This window comes from Zootoca vivipara, chromosome 2 (genome assembly GCF_963506605.1).
Source record: "Zootoca vivipara chromosome 2, rZooViv1.1, whole genome shotgun sequence".
Taxonomy (NCBI): domain Eukaryota; kingdom Metazoa; phylum Chordata; class Lepidosauria; order Squamata; family Lacertidae; genus Zootoca; species Zootoca vivipara.
Window position 1 is genome coordinate 91,424,043 of NC_083277.1, and position 19,746 is coordinate 91,443,788.

The 19,746-nt window shown below is 45.8% G+C and overlaps 2 protein-coding genes across 10 annotated transcripts in view; one reads left to right on the forward strand and one right to left on the reverse strand.

Annotated features, from left to right (window-relative positions):
* The first annotated feature begins 1,562 nt into the window (after nt 1-1,562).
* Nucleotides 1,563-14,583, forward strand: GALK1 (galactokinase 1). 2 transcript variants are annotated; one of them, XM_035104495.2, is made up of 8 exons: nt 1,563-1,913; nt 4,378-4,567; nt 5,726-5,845; nt 6,433-6,568; nt 7,727-7,908; nt 9,354-9,504; nt 10,532-10,694; nt 12,382-14,583. In XM_035104495.2, exons 1-8 carry the CDS (start codon nt 1,746-1,748, stop codon nt 12,454-12,456), a joined length of 1,185 nt encoding a protein of 394 aa, XP_034960386.1. In that variant the 5' UTR covers nt 1,563-1,745; the 3' UTR covers nt 12,457-14,583. The 2 variants fall into 2 exon arrangements, with proteins under 2 accessions (XP_034960386.1, XP_034960387.1); XM_035104496.2 differs by lacking the exon at nt 1,563-1,913 and adding an exon at nt 1,920-2,794.
* An 870-nt stretch (nt 14,584-15,453) lies between these two features.
* ITGB4 (integrin subunit beta 4) overlaps nt 15,454-19,746 on the reverse strand; it is a 73,483-nt gene continuing 69,190 nt past the window's right edge. For all 8 annotated transcript variants that reach the window (XM_035104485.2, XM_035104489.2, XM_035104488.2 and 5 more), the window contains 3 exons: nt 19,441-19,605; nt 18,484-18,600; nt 15,454-17,646 (listed from right to left, as the gene is read on the reverse strand). In XM_035104485.2, the coding sequence (XP_034960376.1) occupies nt 17,501-17,646; nt 18,484-18,600; nt 19,441-19,605 (428 nt within the window). In that variant the 3' untranslated portion in view covers nt 15,454-17,500. The remainder of the gene's footprint in view (nt 17,647-18,483; nt 18,601-19,440; nt 19,606-19,746) is intronic.

A 19,746-nucleotide genomic window follows, 5' to 3' on the forward strand; every position in this document is an offset into this window, starting at 1 on the left:
TATTATTATTATTATTATTATTATTATTATTATTATTTTGTTTACTTTGCATCCAATGCACTCCTACCCCTGGTTTGTGAAAGCTTGGATTTCACACAATGACAGTCACAATCCATATCTATCCTGCAGTTTCTTCAGAAATACAGTGTTTTGATGCATTTTCCTCCAAACCAGCTTCAATTAAAAAACCTAAGCCATATGAAGGCATCCATGCTCCCTTTCCAACCATATTGATGTCTACAATGTGTAAATCAGGTTTGAAACACAGACGGGAAATGACCTCACTGGGTTTTAAACTGTGTACACAGCATAAGTTGCTTATCAGGTTTGGCAAGCCTCTGCTTAACAGCTTCAGAGCACAGGTTGGATTCAGATTTAGAAATTCATTCTGAATCCAACTCTATGTACACTGTTACTAGTGAACAGATATTCCTTTACCCTTTTGCTTTGGGATCACATCTCTACAAGGAAAAAACAAAACAAAAACAAGATTCAATGTTATAAGCATGCAACAATGCACTCCAAGGCATACTCTGAAGAATACTGGCTTTCAATGAAGCTGCCTTCCAGTTTAGTGTGCAAAGGAGGGGTGGTAAATCTGTGAACCCGCAAATGCTGTTGTACAATCGCAATCAACCCCAGCTAGCATAGCTATTGGTCAGGGATGATGGGAGTTGGAGTCCAGCAGCATCCTGAGGACCACACATATTCTGGCCCTGGGCTACAGGATTCCAACCTTGGTTATTTTAAGGTGTTTTTAATATATTTTTGCAGTAAACCACCATTATGTACAGTATTTGAAGGACAGAATGTGATTTTAAGTTTCAATTACATTTTTACCCCAAAAACTAAATAAACAAACTGAACAATTCTGGACTGGTTCATAACGCAAATATCCACTCCCCAAGGTTATCAAATTATAGACACCGTTGGTGAGATGCTCCGTATTTTCAGACCCTAACTTAATTTTTAAAAATTGAGAAAGGGGTGGGTGTGCTGGAGGGGGGGGGAGACCTAATCCCATCTGCCATCGAACCTAATGCATTTTGATTATATGCAATTTTTACTTCAGGCACTATCACCCTGAGGTAACTGCCTCCTAAATTTAGAGTTGCTTGTGTAGTAACAACAGCGCATGAGAATATGTCGGGAGCATTATCTCCCTAGAGTAGAAAGGGAGAAAAAAAAGGCGCTCTGGCATTAGAGGAAGGCCTCAGAATCAGGAGGGGTGTTTGAGGAACCACATGATGATGAAACCCATCTCTTCAAAACAAAAAACCAAAGCCCCAGGAAGGCATTTCCTTCGCGTCGCTGGCCGCGAATTCTTTTTCTTTTGCTCGCTTACATGTTGGTACTCCTCCGTGAATGTCAGGAATATTGGGGTAGCTGCAGGAGGAGCCGGTGTAACAACTCAGAAGTTCCTCATTGTGAGTAGCAGCCCCGTCGCAAGCGCGGGAGAAAGGCGAATAATTTGCAGAGGCAGAGCCGGCAAGAGGCCTGGCGCCCCCTGGAGGTCAGTTGCGGCCGTCCATGGGCGGAGCAGCGGGCTCCATTTCCCCAGAACAGGAAGCGAGAGGCGACCCGGAGAAGAGACAGGCGGACGCGCGGGCTATGCGGAGATCGTCCTGTTGTGCAATGTTGCAATCTTTGCTCTTCTTCCTCCCGGTTTAGGAGGCGGAGAGACCCGCTCCCTCCTGATCCTTTGCCCTCAAGCGGAGGCACTTCGGAATCTGGCCCCCGAGAGCATGGAAAGTCCAAGTGGACCCGAGCAGGGCTCGCTGCTGGCGGCCGCCCGGGGGGCTTACAGGACCTTTTTCGGAGGGGTGGATCCCCAGATCGCGGTGTCGGCTCCGGGAAGGGTGAACTTGATTGGGGAGCACACGGATTACAACCAGGGGTTCGTGCTGCCTATGGTAAGAGAGGGTGGCGTGCAGAAGGAAAGACAGACAGAAAGAAAGGGGCAGGTACTGTGCCCGGCTGTTCTTTCTTGAATCCTACAAATCCCGGCTTTCGCTAGTCACAATTCGGCGGAAGCGGAGGAGAGGAGAGCCGTCGTTTTCTGAAAGCAACGCTGCAGGCAGCAGTAGCCTTCCTTGACACGGGACTGACGAAGTTGCCTCGCCTGCCCGGTACAGCATTTTTGTTAGCTGGCAGGTGCAGTTGTTGGACCCGTTTGCAGAGGCCCCCAATACAACCTCTCCAAAATATGTTTGATCCCCATGGGCGTAGCCGGGGGGGCAGCTGTAAAACAATAGAAATACTTAATTGATCAATCACATCGGTTCTGCCCCCCCCTAACGAAAGTCCTGTTCGTCCCCACCCCGCGTCAAAAATCCTGGCTGCGTCCGCATGTTTGATCCCATTAATTAATCACAGTTTGAGCGTGGGTTGAGATGGCTCTCTGAAGCCACGGCCCAAAGGTACGCAAATTCAGCCAAAAAAGCAAGAAACAAACATATGAAGTTTTGCTTCAGTACAGTACCTGTTCCTTCACTATACACTTGGTCTGCTGTGAGTAGGACCAATGCATGGAATACAACCCATAGGATAAGTTAAATTTAGAGGCAAAAATACATTTATTGGAAGATGGATACCAGTCTGTGATCTTCACTCCCTGAGCTCTACTGCAAGGGAAGTTATACAGTATTGGAGTAGAGACTCAAGCTGCACTGCAAGTCATTTTGGCTCCAATTGCAAGCCCTTCTAGGAATGACCTTGGAGTCGGCATCCCATCATGGGGAAGCAATGTGCCTCTGAATATACTGAGGGAGGAGAGACAAACAGCAGAAAAAGGGTAATTGGCCTCAGATAGACTTTTGTTTATGGGTTTATCTGGCTGCTGTTGTGAGAAGTAGGATGCTGCACTACAGTAGATGGACCTTTGGTTTCTCCCCAGTTTGGTTCCTCTTATGTTCAAAGGGACCTCTCGTGTGCCTTTTAAAGAAAATATTGTTTATTTCCAGTTTGCCCCCTACAAAAAAATTACCAACCTGTAAACCTCATTTCTTGAAGAACTGAAACAATCCCAACTATTCTGAAGCAGCAATATTTTTATTTTACACCACCTTCTTCTTCTTTGGCGATCACTCGTATCCGAGTAAGATTGTCTTCCATAAACATGGTTTCAACAATGGGTCCGTAAGTGACTGTGGAGGCCAATTCTGGATCCACATGTCCTTCCACAGTGGGGACATTGGTTTCCAGGCGGGAGTTGATCACGGTGTGGATTTGCCAAGCGCACCTTCCTCTTAGCATGTTTCTCCCTTGCGTCCTGAGATCGAGTGTCTTCAAAGCCCATGACACCTTTGGTAAAGGCTGTTCTCCAACTGGAGCGCTTGCAGGCCAGTGTTTCCCAGTTGTCAGTGTTTATATACTACATTTTTAAAGATTTGCCTTGAGACAGTCTTTAAACCTCTTTTGTTGACCACCAGCATTACGCTTTCCATTTTTAAGTTCAGAATAGAGTAGTTGCTTTGGAAGACGATCATCAGGCATCCACACAACATGTAGTATTTTACATACTACACAGCCGAGAGAGAGAGAGAGAGAGAGAGAGAGAGAATAAGCATCCCCCTCCCACATTTCAGCCTCAAAGTCTTCCAGAGCAGCTTATGGTCAGTAATAAGGGGGGGGAACCTTAAATGTTTTAAAATCAGCTGCCTCTTTTCCACACACTTTTCAGCACTGTCACTTTGCCCAGAAATCAAGCACATACCTTAACGTGCAACATCTACCTCTATTCAGATTATATGTAGCCAAACTCTTAACTTTGTTCATGCAGAGCACTATAAATCACTTCCTATCCCCAAACCTCCAAACATTATCCCCGTTGAAATAGATTGCTGTGTTATGTGTGTGAGAGATCTCCAGAACATAGAGGATGAATAAGGCTGTACTGTATTAATTGCAAATGTACATAGTTTTCCTCTGACCTGACTGACCGCTGCTGCTGGACCTAGCCTGGACAAACTGCAGAGATTCCGTGGACTAGGAAATGAGGTAGAAGAAAGTGCATTAAAGGAAGGGGGGAAATAGCAGCTCTTTAGGACCCAGGGATTTCTAACTCCTAATGTTGAAACAAATCACTATTCAGTCACAACTCTGACTTGATTTGTTGGCTAAAAAATGGCTTTTAAAAACCCCTGCAAGAGCAGCCAGCCTGGTTCATCTGTCAGACATGCGTAGAAGCTACTTCCGGTGCCGCGATGCTGCTGATCCCGCATTTTTCAGCGGGAGACTTGACAGCTATGTCTTCCATCTGCTCCCTGTTATCTGTACTCATTTCCAACCATACAAAACACCATTTGGTAGGTGGTTTGCATAGCCCTTGTTCCTGTTTGGTATCATGAGAGATTCAGTCATTGACTCTTCCTTCAGGCCTTGCAGATGGGAACCATGGTAGTTGGGAGCCCGAGAGAAGATGGAATCATATCCATAGTCACAACCGCACAGGGAGCAGATGAGCCTAAAAAGGTGACATTTCCAGTTCCCGTGGAAGGTGCCAGCTTGGAGCCAGGAGAACCTCGCTGGGCAAACTATGTCAAAGGGGTGATTCAGCATTATCAGGGTAAGATCTAGACTCAGCTAGCAATTGAGGCGGGTGTGCTGTTTGGGATGGAGACAACCAATGACGTCACCTGCTGGAGATGAAAAGAATCCCCCACCCCAAAAAGCCAACCACAACAACATGTGGATGGTAGATGTGTCAGTGATGATGAGAGTGAGGTGGAATCTACACACATATAAAAATGCTGTGAAAATGTTAAGGGTACTGAGAGTGGTTAGGAAACCCCTATTCCGCTCACAGAGCTACAATTCTCAAAGAGTCATTCCCTCTTCCCAGGGAACTCTAGGAATCACAGCTCTGCTAGGGGGATGGGGTCTCCTAGTGACTCACAATCCCCTTAAATGTGTAGTGCGGATGGGAACCGAATCATGCATTTGCGTGTCGAGACCCCGCAACCACCCCCTCAGGGAGGAATAAAAACACTAGGGCACGTGATATAAGGTTAATGTTATTGGGCAAATTTAGGCCACAACTTTATTGGTTACAGAATGTGAGCGGTATAGGCTAAGGCATTGAGTAGACCAGGCTATATTTGACTCCTGCCCGCTGCGCAGGAAGTCTGGTAGGGTAAACCACTGGTAAGAGGAGCCCCATCGATGCAAACCAACTCGAGCTCCCCCCTGGGTTCTCAGAAGAGCTGTGGCATGGCCCTAGCCCCACCCCGGGCTTCGGACAAGATCCACACCCCCAGATTCCTTTAATGGAATACACCTAAGCATGGAGGGGCAGGCAATGGCCAGGCCTTCCCTCCCCCATCAGAAGGTCACCCAATGCCTAACCACAAAACCGTACAAAGTTGTGACGTTTGCTACAAGGTAGGCGAAAACCAAATGGCCTGAGCCAATTTGCCAAGTGGAAAATTTCCTACCAGCCCCCTCAATGGCGACCAACCGAGGTCCATAGCAAGACCATTAAAGACTAAACCTGCAAATAGGGAGCGAGGGTGGGAGATGGAGAATGCGAACCAAGAGGATGTCTCTTGGATCGCGCCTCTACTTAAACTGCTTAAATCCAGTTCTTCAAAGTGGCACATCACGGTCAGGCCTGTAATTTGAGTATCTACCGGTATGCCTAACTGAACTATTCTAAAATGTTTTGTGTGCCGTCTTGTTTTAAAATATTTTGTTCTCTCCCTGTTGCTTTGCTATCCCTTTATAGCTGGCCCTCTCCCAGGCTTCAATGCAGTCATAGCCAGCAATGTTCCGCTCGGTGGCGGTCTGTCAAGTTCAGCTTCCTTGGAAGTGGCTACTTACACATTTCTGCAGGAGTTGTGTCCAGGTAGGAAACAATACTGGTTTTAGTCTAGAACTTAAACACAAAAAATCCAGGGTCTTTTACTATCTACCATGTTAGCTAAGGGGAACTACTGGTAGTTGGAGCATAGTGGAACATAGCTCAGTGATAGAACACAGGCTTCGCATGCAGAATGTCTTTGGTCCGGTCCCTGGGATCCTGAAGTCAGCCATACAGACAAGCAGTCTGAACTTGTAACAGGCAACTTGCTATGTTCCTTATTTCACACATCTCTTTTGCCACTGTTGGGAAATGATGAATTAGTTCAACATTTGGTTTAATCTGGTTAGACTCTAGCCTTTGTTTTGCATCCAGTTCTGGAAGTTAAGCGTAGTTTAGGAATAACCTAAAGCAGTAATACGGAGCCTGTGGACCTCCAGGTGTCATTGGACTCCAACTCCCATCATTCCAGCTAGGTTGGCCAGTGGTTAAGGATGATGGGATTTGTATTCCAACAACATTTGAAGGGCTGCAGGTCCCCCAGCCCTGACATGATGCCAAAAGTCGGCGCTCTGTCCATTGCACAGAAGTACTAATCTGCCTGTGAATGTCTCTCCTTTTCGTTAACACAGATGATGGGGATCCTGTAACTAAGGCATTAGTATGCCAGAAAGCGGAGCACACCTTCGCAATGATGCCTTGTGGTATCATGGACCAGTTCATCTCTGTGATGGGGAAGGAGGGCCATGCCTTGCTGATAGACTGCAGGTCAGGACATTGCAATAGCGCTAGAGAATATATATATATATATATATATATATATATATATATATATATATGTAAACTGGGTGTGTGTGTCCACTCCAATGTTCAACGAAACCGCTTGACCAATTGCGTTCAAATTTTGACACAAAGTCAAATATGACTATGAGAGCAAGCCCATACCATTTTCAAAGACAGATGTCACACCTGGGCCAGGTAAACCCCCCCAAAAAATGTGTTCCAGAACTCACAAATCAGACAAAGTGCATGCTGGGAGCACAGGAGAGGTTGCAAAACAGCGCCCTCTAGTGACAGCGACACTGGTACTGCACCTAGGAAAACTTCCATCTCCACAGCATCTCGGCTTGGCTTTCCAGGCTGGGCTGAGTGGAGGTGGGGGTTCGCCTGGGTGGGGATGGGGGAGGAGGGACGGGATAGGTCATGGGTCAGGACAGGGTGGGGCCAATCATAGAGATGAGCTGGGGGTGGGGGGAGGAGGGGCCAGGATGGGTCATGGGTTGGGACAGGGTGGGGGGAGTCACAGGGATGCACCTGTGTAAACAGAACACGCGTAAAATGGGGACTCTGATGGTGAGGGGAGTCTGAAGGGGGACTCTGAGGCTCCATTTAACAGACTGAGCCACAGCAACGCGTGGCAGGGCCAGCTAGTGTAAGCATATATCTCTCTGTCCTGCCATGTGATACCCAAAATCTTCCTGACAGACAGATGGCAACAACAACAAAGCATATAGTGTATGAGTCAACCTGGGATGGTGACATGCTAGGGCATGGTGAGTGGTGGGAAGAGTTAACCCCATTCTGGCGCTGTGGTCCTTATCTGAATGGGGACACCCCCAAAGCTGCTATTTTCTATATTGTAAAGGGATGGGAGAACCAGCCATGGATCTTTTGCTGTCTTGTCTAGTTTAGGCGCAAAATACTCAGAAAAAGAGATGCTCTGCTTTCAAGAGGGGTCTCTGCCCTAAAGTGTGTGTAACCTAAAACTTTCCTGTGTGATGGAAAGCTAAAAGAAGAAAGAGTGTTCCCCTGGAATGCAGTGAGCTGTAAAAACATTCACACACACACATAGTAGCTTTGAAATGCAGGATGCAGGTTTAAAAAGCTCCCTGCATCTTTTACCTTGTTGTGCTGTCTGATTTCCAGGTCACTGGAGACTTCCCTGTTGCCTTTGGCTGACCCAGATGTAGTTGTACTCATCACCAACTCCAATGTGCGGCACACCTTGACGGGCAGTGAATACCCCACCCGTCGGCGCCAGTGTGAAGAGGCAGCGAAGGTGCTTGGCAAGGAAAGCCTGAGAGAAGCCACTATGGCAGACTTAGAGGGTACGTATTGTTAAATACGCTGTGGTTTAACCCACAGCAGGTGGTCCTGTGGGTTAAACCACAGAGCCTAGGGCTTGCCGATCAGAAGATCGGCGGTTCGAATCCCGGCGATGGGGTGAGCTCCCATTGCTCGGTCCCAGCTCCTGCCAACCTAGCAGTTTGAAAGCACGTCAAAGTGCAAGTAGAAAAATAGGGACTGCTACAGCGGGAAGGTAAACAGCGTTTCCGTGCACTGCTCTGGTTCGCCAGAAGTGTCTTAGTCATGCTGGCCACATGACCTGGAAGCTGTACGCCGGCTCCCTCGGCCAGTAAAGCAAGATGAGCGCCGCAACCCCAGAATCATCTGCAACTGGACCTAATGGTCAGGTGTCACCTTTACCTTTGTTGTTAAAATACAGAAGTCTCTCTCTCTCTCTCTCTCTCTCTCTCTCTCTCTCTCTCTCTCTCTCTCTCTCTCTCTCTCTCTCTCTCTCTTTCTCTCTCTCTCTCTCTCTCTCTCTGTGTGTGTGTAGGAGACATAATGGGTCCCTGCCTTCAAAATTTATTGAAATAACACCTCTCTATCCCTGAGCAAAGGGGAATGGGCAACAGAGGGACAGTGATCTTGATGGGTCCTTGAGAACATAGGCAGAAGGTGTCAGAATTTTTTAGTTGTATCCAGGAAAATAATGGTGCAAGCAGAACAACTTTTGCTGGCACAGCAGAACTTCTCCTACCTCTCCTGAAACCCCAACTCGCCCCAGATCTGTTCTGGGGGTTCCCCCAATGGTTCGGAGCAGATTTGGGCAGTGCAAAAAAAGAAAAGAAAAGCGGGAAAGTTCCATTGCACAAGTAGAAGTTGTTCCACTTGTTCAACAACTTTGTTGGATTTTTCACCAAGCTGCTGTTTTTCTTATTAAAAGACAGATGGAGGAGAAAGTATAAATGTTCATAAATTGCAATGTAATTAAGAATAATTGTATATTTGAGACGTGTGTAACTCGTAGTTTCTTTAAATACTAAAATATTCTCAAAAAAAGAGAGAGGATGGTGACTTTCAGATGTTCCACATTCTCAAATATTTTGTTGGGGCTGGTCTGCTCATATCTTTGTAGTTTATATGCGTTATATATCTAGCAATTCCGCATAGAAAATTCTTATTTGCTTTGTTCCCCGGCTAAAAGGAACTTTCTGTTATCTTTTCAAACCTTGCATGAAACCAGAGTTTTTGCACTGCATCTCTATTTCGGCATTTTCCAGGGTTTTCTAGGAATGTATGATTATGAGTCCCACTGCCATGAACATAAAACCCATCGCCTCCTCACTTTTTAAAGATTTTTCTTCATCCCAAATGTAATACGGATTGCTTATTAACAGTGTTAATTTCCGTGCTGCTTTGTTGAAGCATTGAATGGTCGGAAACTTTGCTTCCAATTCTCCAACCTCCCCCCTCCTCATTTTTGCAGCTTCTAAGGCCTTGCTAAGTGAGTTGGTGTACCGGCGAGCCAGGCATGTCATTGGGGAAATCGAACGCACCTCCCGAGCTGCAGAGGCACTGCAGTCCAAGGACTATAAGAGATTTGGGCAACTGATGGTGGAGAGTCACAATTCCTTGCGGTAGGCTGTTACCCCCAAAGATTACACAAAGGCTCCCCCCGTTGTGCTCAGGTTCTCTTGTGGGTTTCCCTGGTTGACTACTGTGATAACAGACTGCCTTGGGCCTGATGCGGCAGGTCTGTTCTTATGTTCGTTTTAGGATTATTGATTTTTCAAAAATAAAAATTACAGAATCCAAGAGCCATTTCAAACATGATCCTAGATTCCAGCATGTAGGTCTGTCCTGCATACATGCAATTTCCCATTACACACACATGCCTACCAGCCACAAATGACTCCAGCTACCTGGCACATGCATGCCAAGTGCACCCAGCGATATAAATGTGTGTAGATTGGTCCTACATGGAAGGGACTTCTGTGTAGGAATTTTACTGTGTGCAAAGTGGTGTCACCCCTGCAACTACGTATAATGACTGTAGTGTTGTGAAACCTGATTCTGTAACCCTACTGAGCCGCGAAGCTCACCAGCTGGCCTGGGGAAAGCCGCTGCATCTTAAGGCCATTCCAGACAATTGATTCAGGATCCGTTCGTCAGTAGAGTACCTCTGCTTGGAGAATGTTGCATTTTTTTCTGTACGTAAACGGCATTGGAATTTTGCTTCATGCAGAACCTTGTTTCGGTGTACTCCTAATACAACACTACCACCTGTATCGTATATGGAGCAAAGAGTAGCCATAGCCTGTGGACAACCATACACTTCATGACAAACCCAGGCTCACAGCCACATAACATAGGGGAAAGTTGTCTACTATGTCATGCATTAGCAAGCACCGATTGAACAGCGCCTGTGACGTCACTGAAGATGAACAGCCTAGCTTCCTGCCCAGCGTGTCATTTTAAAACCATTTTTGAAGTATGACCTGTAATTCCCCCCCCCCCACTTATTTCAGTATTTCTTTGGGAGAATGCTGCCCACGGATGTCCACCCAGGTTCCAACAATCACCTCCCCCCCCAAACACACACTTTTGTTTTGCAATAATAGCCTTCACATCTAAGGGGAGCTGACTCACTGTTTTTCCCCTTAGAGATGACTATGACGTCAGCTGCCCAGAATTAGATGAACTTGTTTCTGCTGCTTTGGAGATCCCTGGAGTTTATGGCAGCAGAATGACTGGTGGGGGATTCGGAGGCTGCACTGTTACTCTGCTTGAATCTGGTGTAGCAGAAAAAGTCCAGAAGCATATCAAGGTATGTGACATAGACACAGAACAGTGTTTATCATACAGTGGTACCTCTGGTTGCGAACGGGATCCGTTCCGGAGGCCCATTCGCAGCATGAAAAACCCACAAACTGAAGCGCCGTATCTGTGCAGGTGCGTGGTACGATTTAGCACTTGTGCACATGCGCAAAGCACGATTTTGCGCTACTGCGCATGCGCGAGTGGCAAAACCCAGAAGGTAACCCCTTCCGGTACTTCTGGGTCGCCGTGGGACGCAACCTGAAAAGATGTAACCCACAGCGGTCGTAACATGAGGAGGTATGACTGTAATGGGGTAAGCAGTCTTCAGGCTGATCAGAGCTCCTAGAACGCTGGGGTCTCCCAACCAGGCATGCAAAACAATGTCTCAGTGGGACTGACGTAGAATTCACTGGAAAAACAACAACAACAACCTGCTTCGTTTTCCTGCAAGCAGTTCAGCCGTCTAATTTAGGGGAAGGAGAGCTCTTTGTTGTCGCTGTTAGTAAACCATTTGGAGTCTTGCTGATGTATTGCATGTTGCCTAGAGATCTGCCAACAGAGCCCTGTGCTGCTCTGCCCTTATCTACAAAATACAGACAAGTGCTTCCTGAAGCCTGTAGTATGATAAGCCTCACCTGTATTTTCTGCCTATCTTTGATCTGACCTGGGAGTGCCTTTGAGCCGGACTGCAGTTACCCTTGCAATTGTGTCGGTTCCACAGTTAAGCACAACGTAATGAGAGAGAGAAGCTTCTTAGTGCTTAGTGCTGCATTCCATATACAGTAATACCTCGGGTTACGAACACGATCCATTCCGGGTCGCAGTTCGTAACCCGAACGCGACCCGAACTGCCATTTTGCGCATGCGCAAAGCACTATTTTCGCGCTTTGCGCATGCGCAAATGCGCATGTAGCTTCTGCGCACGCACGTGCAGCAAAAATACTTCCGGGTTTGCGCAGTTCGTAACCCGAGTTGTTCGTAACCCGAGTTGTTCGTAACCCGAGGTACGACTGTATAGTCAAAAGTAATTGTGATGGTAACAGTTGTCATGTATTGAAAAAGACAGAACTGCACCAAATATAGGGTGGTGTGTGCCTTTAACGGTTAAAAAAAAGATATGCAACTTAATTTGTTTTTAAGGGGTGGAATATGCTGGTGAATAGTGCCAATCTTCCCACAGTTGTTTCTCTTAAAGCACTCCCCCCCCCTTGGCTGAGCTTAAATATTGGAAGTCACTTTGTGTGCAGGGCCGGCCCTACCATTAGACAGGTTGAGGGGTCTTGTGTCAGGTAGGTGGCAGTGTCCCCTAAGTTAGCATGCTGTACTCTGGGATGGTGGAGGATGCTGACCTTTCACTAGTGTTGAAGTTAGGTTCAATTGCTAAACTGGTTAGTTTCTGTGTGTGCCATTTGATCCTCTCCCCCACCCCTCATCTGCACATCTTTTTGTTTGTTAAAACTTGGCCTCTAGCCCACACCTTCTTTCTTTACCATAAGGGCACTTCTGTGGCCAAAAACATACAACTGCCCTTTGACTATGCTGTAGTCTTATGAAAAGCTGTGGAATTGCATCATTATACAGTTCCATACCACCACCTGCCCTTGAGGACTTTTTGTTTTGACGTATTTTGTACTCACTGCTTATTTCAGACAGTTGCAACTTCTAACCTTTCTGTGTTTTTTTAAATCAATTAGGAAAAATACAGCAGGACAGCCACCTTCTATTTGACACAGCCTTCTGATGGAGCCAGAGTACATCCTCTGCAATGACCCAGCTCCCAATCCCAACCGCTTCAGAGCAAGGGTTTTCTGTTGCTCTGATACCAATGACACAGAGCACTGCAAAGGTCAGAGCCAGCTTCCCTGATCCATGTGCTTGAGACTCCAGTCAAAGACTTCCAAATTCTGATAAAAACTTGATCTCTTTCTTGTCTCTCTCTTTTAAATCTGGTTTTTACATGTAGAACCTTCCTTCCAGTCTGCTCTACTGAACAAAGGTCTCTTCTCCTGACTGTTTTACATTACAATTTGTGGCAGGGAATCTGTTCTTCAGGTGAGGCCAGAACAGGCGTATTTTGCTGTGCTGTTTTGTGTTGGAAATGAGTTGAGGATAGTCATGCATGGCACTTGTTTACAGCCATCGCCCTTCCTCTACTTCTGGTTCCTGACATAAAGCAAATACTGTAGTATGATTAACTGACAGTGTTCTCGAAGCTACAAACATGAGTTTGACCACACTGCGGGAGGCAGTGGAAGACAGGAGTGCCTGGCGTGCTCTGGTCCATGGGGTCACGAAGAGTCGGACACGACTAAACGACTAAACAACAACAAATGATTAACTGAATTTCCCTGATGATTGGTTGGTTGGTAGGTAGTTCGTTCAGCCTCTTCTTTGTAAACTAAAGTAATATAAGAAGCTTCAAGGACAAGAGTCCTTCATTTACACCTCACAATGTGGCAAGTTATTCATCTTCCAACCTAAATACCACAGATGGAATCCAGTGTTGCATGAGCAAATTTATGATTATGTGTTTTTCTTGAAGTTACCTACGATTTTACTACAAGGATGAGCTGCCTTAATTATTAGAAACTCTGCAATCCTCTGCATGTCTTCTCAGAATTAAGTCCCACTGACTTGGAGGCTCAGTGGCTATTCTGCTTTCAAAATACAGTGGTACCTCAGAAGTCGAACGGAATCCATTCCGGAAGTCCGTTCGACTTCCAAAACGTTTGGAAAGCAAGGCAAGGAAGCCCCTGCAGCCAATCGGAGGCCGTGTCAGATGTTTGGGTTCCAAAGAACGTTCACAAACCGGAACATAAACCGGGTTTGCGACGTTCGGGAGTCAAAACATTCGAGTCGCAAGGTGTTCGTCAACCAAGGTACTATAGTACAGTAAAAGTGCCCAGACTAATTACACTTTTAGAACTTTGTGGGTTCTAGAACTCGGTGCATTCTATAATGATCTTGGAGAACAAAGAACTCTGTCACATGGCACAGTTCAGCTGCCCAGTAGGGTTCAACAGGAGTTAGGGCCCACTAACTGCTTTGCCTGTCCATAGGAATGGGAACAGCTATATGCAAGGCCATTCCATCTATGGCCAGTTCCCTCTCCTGCCATAGCATTATCCCTTATGATTCCAAAAACACCCACTGTCATTTAAGCTGCATCAAAACTTCACATCAAGGACATGTAGGTGGGACTGTCAGAATCTTTTCGTAATGAATCTATAATATGTATTGCAGTTGCAAAACCTGGGGAGGGTTTTTTTCCCTGAAGCAAAAATGTGACCTTTCCCAGAAGGCTCTGATTTTATAGGCTGTTATCAAATTAGCTTTTAAACCTGTGCCCTTTGGCTCAAGTCTTCCATTCTTAGACCTTTTCAGTATTTAACTGTTTTTTTGTTTTTTTAAACTATGCTAGAATTTTATGCAATATTTTGCTTCTTGAGCCTGATCCTTTTGAAATTAATGTGTGTAGGCCTGCCTAATTTTATATAGGAGTGCAGCCCTACTCTCTCATTAACACCCACAGCTGCTAGCCACTTTCACATCAGACACACTTGGAAATAAAAAGCCTTCTGCAATCGTAGAGGGAAAATGTTTAATAAGTGCAATAGAAAGCCATCTGGTCCTGAATGCCAGTCGTCAAAACACTGCATATGTATCAAGTGCCACCAACCCCTGCAAGCCATAATGTGGCTATGAAATGTAATTTACATTCTATTGTGGTTCTTCTGTTAGGTAAGTGAAAGCATGCAATCCCTTTCAAAACTTGTGTTAGAATTGCTGTGCTGCTGAAATATGGCCCATCAAACACCTTTAATGGACTCTTTGGTTAATATTAAAGCCTGTGACCAAAGTGACTTTGCAAAACGATGTAATGCAAGAGCTAGAGACACAGCCATTTCTAATAACACACTGTGCTCGGGTCTGAATACAAAGAAGCCACGAAACAGCACATTTTATTGGCTGAGTTCTCTAGCATCCCATGAAAAGAAATCCCTTTTGGGGAAGAAGGTCCAGTGAGCTTTAGCAACTCACCTGTTGCGGTGAATGGGTCAGTAGGAAAACCCAACATTAGATTACAAGGGACCTGACTTGGTATATTGGGACAGAAAGTTGAAGGTGCCAGCTACCTGAGCTTCTAAAACTATGCTGCTGCAGCCCTGAATTCTTTTTGTGTTCTCTCTTGTTTAACTAAGTAAAAAATTATCTGCAGTTGATCCTCTGCTGCTAGCTGAGTCTAGGGTCCTGGGGCAAGGCTGGCCAAAATAGACGCAAAGGGCAAGAGCTACCTGTTCTCGCTGTGATGAAACTCACAAATCAATGGTTTACAAACTTCCTGCCTTCAGGGAATTTTGTGAGCAAACAAGTCAGTGTGGCAAACAACATACATCCTCCATAGAACCATAACACATTGCAGAAGATTCTGAGGCATGTTGTTGGTTTGGTGCACACTGGCAATGCTGGTCGCCTTGTGTGAGAACCGGCACTATCAAGTGAGCTGGCTGTCTTTTAGGGAGACTTGCCTGCATGACTGATATTTTCACTGAAGAATTCCTGGGTAGACTTCTGACGGTTTCCTGGAACATGGTTTGACAACCACAGCATTGTGGGGGCAACCATGCAAAATGTCAAATAATGGTGTTAGGTTGATTGATACTCTTCCAATGATGCTAAACACACACAGTGTGAGAAATCATCACCCTGATAGGAATCAAAGTAACTTGCCTGCTCAAGTCATTTCTCTCCAGCTTCTTCATGCCTTTTTAGCAAGGAGTAAAATGTTGGTACAAAATTGGTACAATCAGATTGTGAGAGTTGTTTGCCTTCTTTGTTAAATCTGCATATGTATAAATAAAGACCTACAAACAAGCAAAAAGCTTTCACTCCCACCCCTTTCTAAGGAAGGTGAAGTGACGTAAACAAAGGCAGGTCGGTGGTCATACAGCTTGTGTCTCTAGTCAGAATTCCATGTATTCACTTCCTACCTTGATTCTGCCTTTAGTTACCTACTGGTAGTCATCCCCCACCCCTGTTGATATACCCTCAGGTAGTTCTGCAAAAGCCACTGCTTCTACAACTCAAGCTGTGCCTACACATGCAGCAAAAGGTAGTGGAAACGCCATCACAGTTGCACTGCCTTGTGGATACTGTAGTGTTTTTGACTACAGTGGTACCTCGACTTATGAACGACTTGACAACCGAATTTTTCGACTTACGAATGGCCACGTGCTTACGAATGTCTCAACATCCGAAAGAAAACCGCAGCGGTTTTAGATAGGGATTTTTCGACTTATGAATTTTTAGATAGGGTTGCTTCGACTTACGAATTTTTACGTTTCCAATGCATTCCTATGGGAAATCGCGTTTCCAATGACGTTTTTCGACTAACAAATTTTTCGACTTAAGAAGGTGCCTTCGGAACGGATTAAATTCGTAAGTCGAGGCAGCACTGTATAGTATCAATGCAATGTGGCTGAAAGTACATGGTGCAAAAATATGTGATGCCTGTGTTATACAGGCCCTGAAGGATTAATTGCATGCACACTGTAATTAAAACCTGGCCACTGGCCAAGAGGTAGGAAGGGTAGCTGCAGTGGACCGGGCTAATTACCCTTCCAACCCTGATTCTAAGGGCAATCTGAATTTTTCTATGTCCGAAATGGGCCAATGATGTAAATCAGGCATCCCCAAACTGCGGCCCTCCAGATGTTTTGGCCTAGAACTCCCATGATCCCTAGCTAACAGGACCAGTGGTCGGGGAAGATGGGAATTGTAGTCCAAAACATCTGGAGGGCCGAACTTTGGAGATGCCTGGTGTAAATCAACATGCTACGCTTGGGCTACTGATATGGGCCAGTGAACTACCACTGCCAAAATGGGGAGTGAGGGAGGACTGAAGGTGGAACTCAGCAACAACTCTTAATGTTGTTGGTTTTTGTTATTCAATATGAAATGGTATCATTCCAGGGGGTTCTTCCAGCAAAGGCATTAATGGATTATAAAGCCATGCCAAATATTTATTTTCTATAGTAAGGAGCAGAGGATTCGCATCTGGATTTTGGCTCCTTATTACATCTAGGATAAAGGAGCCTTTGTAGGACAAAAAATAGTCCTATAATATTTTAAGTAAGAGTGCACATCATATTTTAAGGAGCATTGAATTGTCGGTGATGCTATGCAACTTAAGGTACTAAGCAGTTCCTACAGGACCACACCTAAGCAGCAGAGGTGTCTACACACCAATGTAGGAGGAATAAGGACAATTCCTCTTCTGCTGCTCTGCACTTACAAAGGAGGAGGACAAAGTTGCAATTCTGTTCCTCCCCTGGAGGTCTGGCATGCCATTTGTTGATGGGGTGGGAGGGTGGGGAGAGACTGGCTTGGGAACAGATCAAAATGAAACAAGCAGCAAAAGTGGGAAAGGTTTGGTGAGACGTGGGGATTTAAAAAGCAAATTCAGTTGTGTGTAGTTAAATCTTCCAGTGTGTGATATCGGGAAGCAGCCAAGCAAAGCATGAAAAGAGTCAGGAGCTCGACTCAAAATGGAACTAACCAATAGCCCTTCACACTTCACAGCCAAGCATCTTGCTAAAAAAAACTCTTTTCGTAATGTCTTTAGGGTGCCACCTGGAATGCATGCAGTCTCCACTCGTGAGTATCTCAAAGCAGCACCCAGTACTTTGATTGGAGTTGAAGCAATGCAGTGGGCACCACGAGCCTCAGTCCAGGAACTGATCACAGAGCAGGCCTGCTTGAGGTCACCAGCTATTGAAATCCAAGTGTCCCTTGGGCAGTTTGCTTCCTGACTCAAGCTTCATAGAACTGCCTCTCTGTCTGTCTGGAGAATGTCCCGCTGCTGTTAGACATCATGGTTCTGGTGACAAATTCATTGGTGACCTGCTTGGTGAGGGTGCTGCCACTCTCCACTCGCTGAGTGGTCATCAGCATGCCATCTGGAACAAAGGGACAAAGCAAAGATTGCGTCAGCAGCTCAAGGAACATGTGACATGTGCCCACACTTATGAACAGACCTGTAGAGACAAAATCTGTTTAGCAAGGTTAGAGGTGCAGCGCTCAGTGGAGTGTGGGCTCATACAGGGACGCTTGTGTGTTTTGGGCCAGAAGCTGGGAATTCTGAAGCTGCAATTGCCACCTGGGCAGATGTTTTGCCACCTGAGATGAAATACAAGATGACACCCACCCCACCCCCGAATCTGACTGGGTGGGCAGTTGAATCTTGCTTCAGCACCGCTGATGGGACAACAATCTTCAACATACCTGAGGGAAGCATACTAGCTGAGGAGGTGCTAAGGAGAAGGGGGATACTGCTGCTGCTGCCTAACCTGAGGCACCTGCCCCACTTTGCCTAATGGTAGGGCTTGCCCCAACTGCCACGGAAAGGTTCTGCAAACAGCTTGATGTCAGAATGGAATGAGATTAAATGTGGTTGATTTCAGTCAGGCATCCTTTCTGGCCTCTTTTGTCCTAGCTGCATTTACATGAACCAAGACCAAGTAAGTGTTTCTATAGGGCTTAAATATAGACACAGCTATTCCTGTACTGTGCACAGATAACTGGCAGGAGTGGATTCTCTACAACACGCACCACACCTGGAGATGCCAGAGATTGAACGAGGGACTTAAAGCAAAGCAGAGATCCTTGCAACAACCATTTCCAATGCAGGTTTTGCCTGCTCTCAAATGGACCCCGGATTGCTGCCCATTTATGTTACCCCACAGAATTTGTTGAGATCCAAACCGGCCCCTATTCCCATAGTGCTTCTTTCTTACCTGCGTATAAAGGATCCAGTGGGGAGTGAGTGATGCTGGTTTGGGTACTGTATTCTGTGGGGAGATTGTAGACCTCCTCTCTGGTGAATTGCTGTGTTCCAAACTGAGAAAAGGCACCTGAACACAGAAAGGGTATATTAGTTTACTTGTATCGCAGGGTCTGCTTAGTAAGTGGAAATTCTTTGTACCTTTTAATTTAAATACAAGGCACCGGAGAGGCTGACACATACGCACCACCTCCTTGACCAAACCAGAAAGGAAATTATAAGACGACTGCTTATGTTCACACTGGGGTATTCAGGGGGCAGGTGAGATGACAGCTCTAGTGTTGCAAGCATTTTAAAATTTACCTCATCCTACACAAATACCTTTTTGTTTGTACAGTTATATCCCAACCTTTCCCCCCTCAAGAGCTCAAGATATATGCTACTGTAAGAGACCCCGAATTTATCCACATATCAACCCGGTGAGGTAGAGGTTAGGCTAGGAGACATTGTTTGGCCCAAGGTTACCCAGTGAGCTTTCCAGCTAAGTGGGGATATGAACTCTTGTCCTGTCCCCATCCCCCAGGTGCTAGTCTGACACACTAACCACATTGGCACAGCATTGCACATCACACTGCACAACACATGTACACACATGTGTGTACACACACGAGCCACATCATTCATCAAGTTTATCTCTCTTCGTTTCTTGAGCTGTTTTCTGTGCAATAATTTACATGGAGGGGCCTCAGCAGAACCTCCAATGCTCTGCTCAGCATGGCCCATGTGCAGGAATGCTCTTTCCGACCCATTCCTTTTCATGACTGCACCAGTCTCTCCATGCTCATATGTGGCACAAAGTATAACTGATTATTGTTTATTTAACATTGTTTATTAAAATTCTAAAATCCTGCCCTTCCTCCCCCAGTTACAACTTAAGTTATTACTGTATCCGGGGGTTGGGGGTGCGTACCTGCATCTTGAGATTCAATAGTGATAATTCCTTCCCTTTCAGGCCCAAAGCCTTGTGTGGTCTTTGCTTGGACTTTAAACTTATATGGAACATTTTCACTCAGGTAAGGCACTGTCAGCGTGGTCTCTAAGTTGTCTCCCTCCACGTAGATATTCCTGGGTTCCCCTGTGTGACCAGAAACAAGAAGAACAGGTAGAACCTAGAGAATAAGTAGTAAAAGTTCCTATCAGAAGGCACCTATCTGCCTTATCTGCTCCTTTGTCATGCTGGTAGCCTTATTTCAGTAGCCCCTGCACCCCTGCTGCA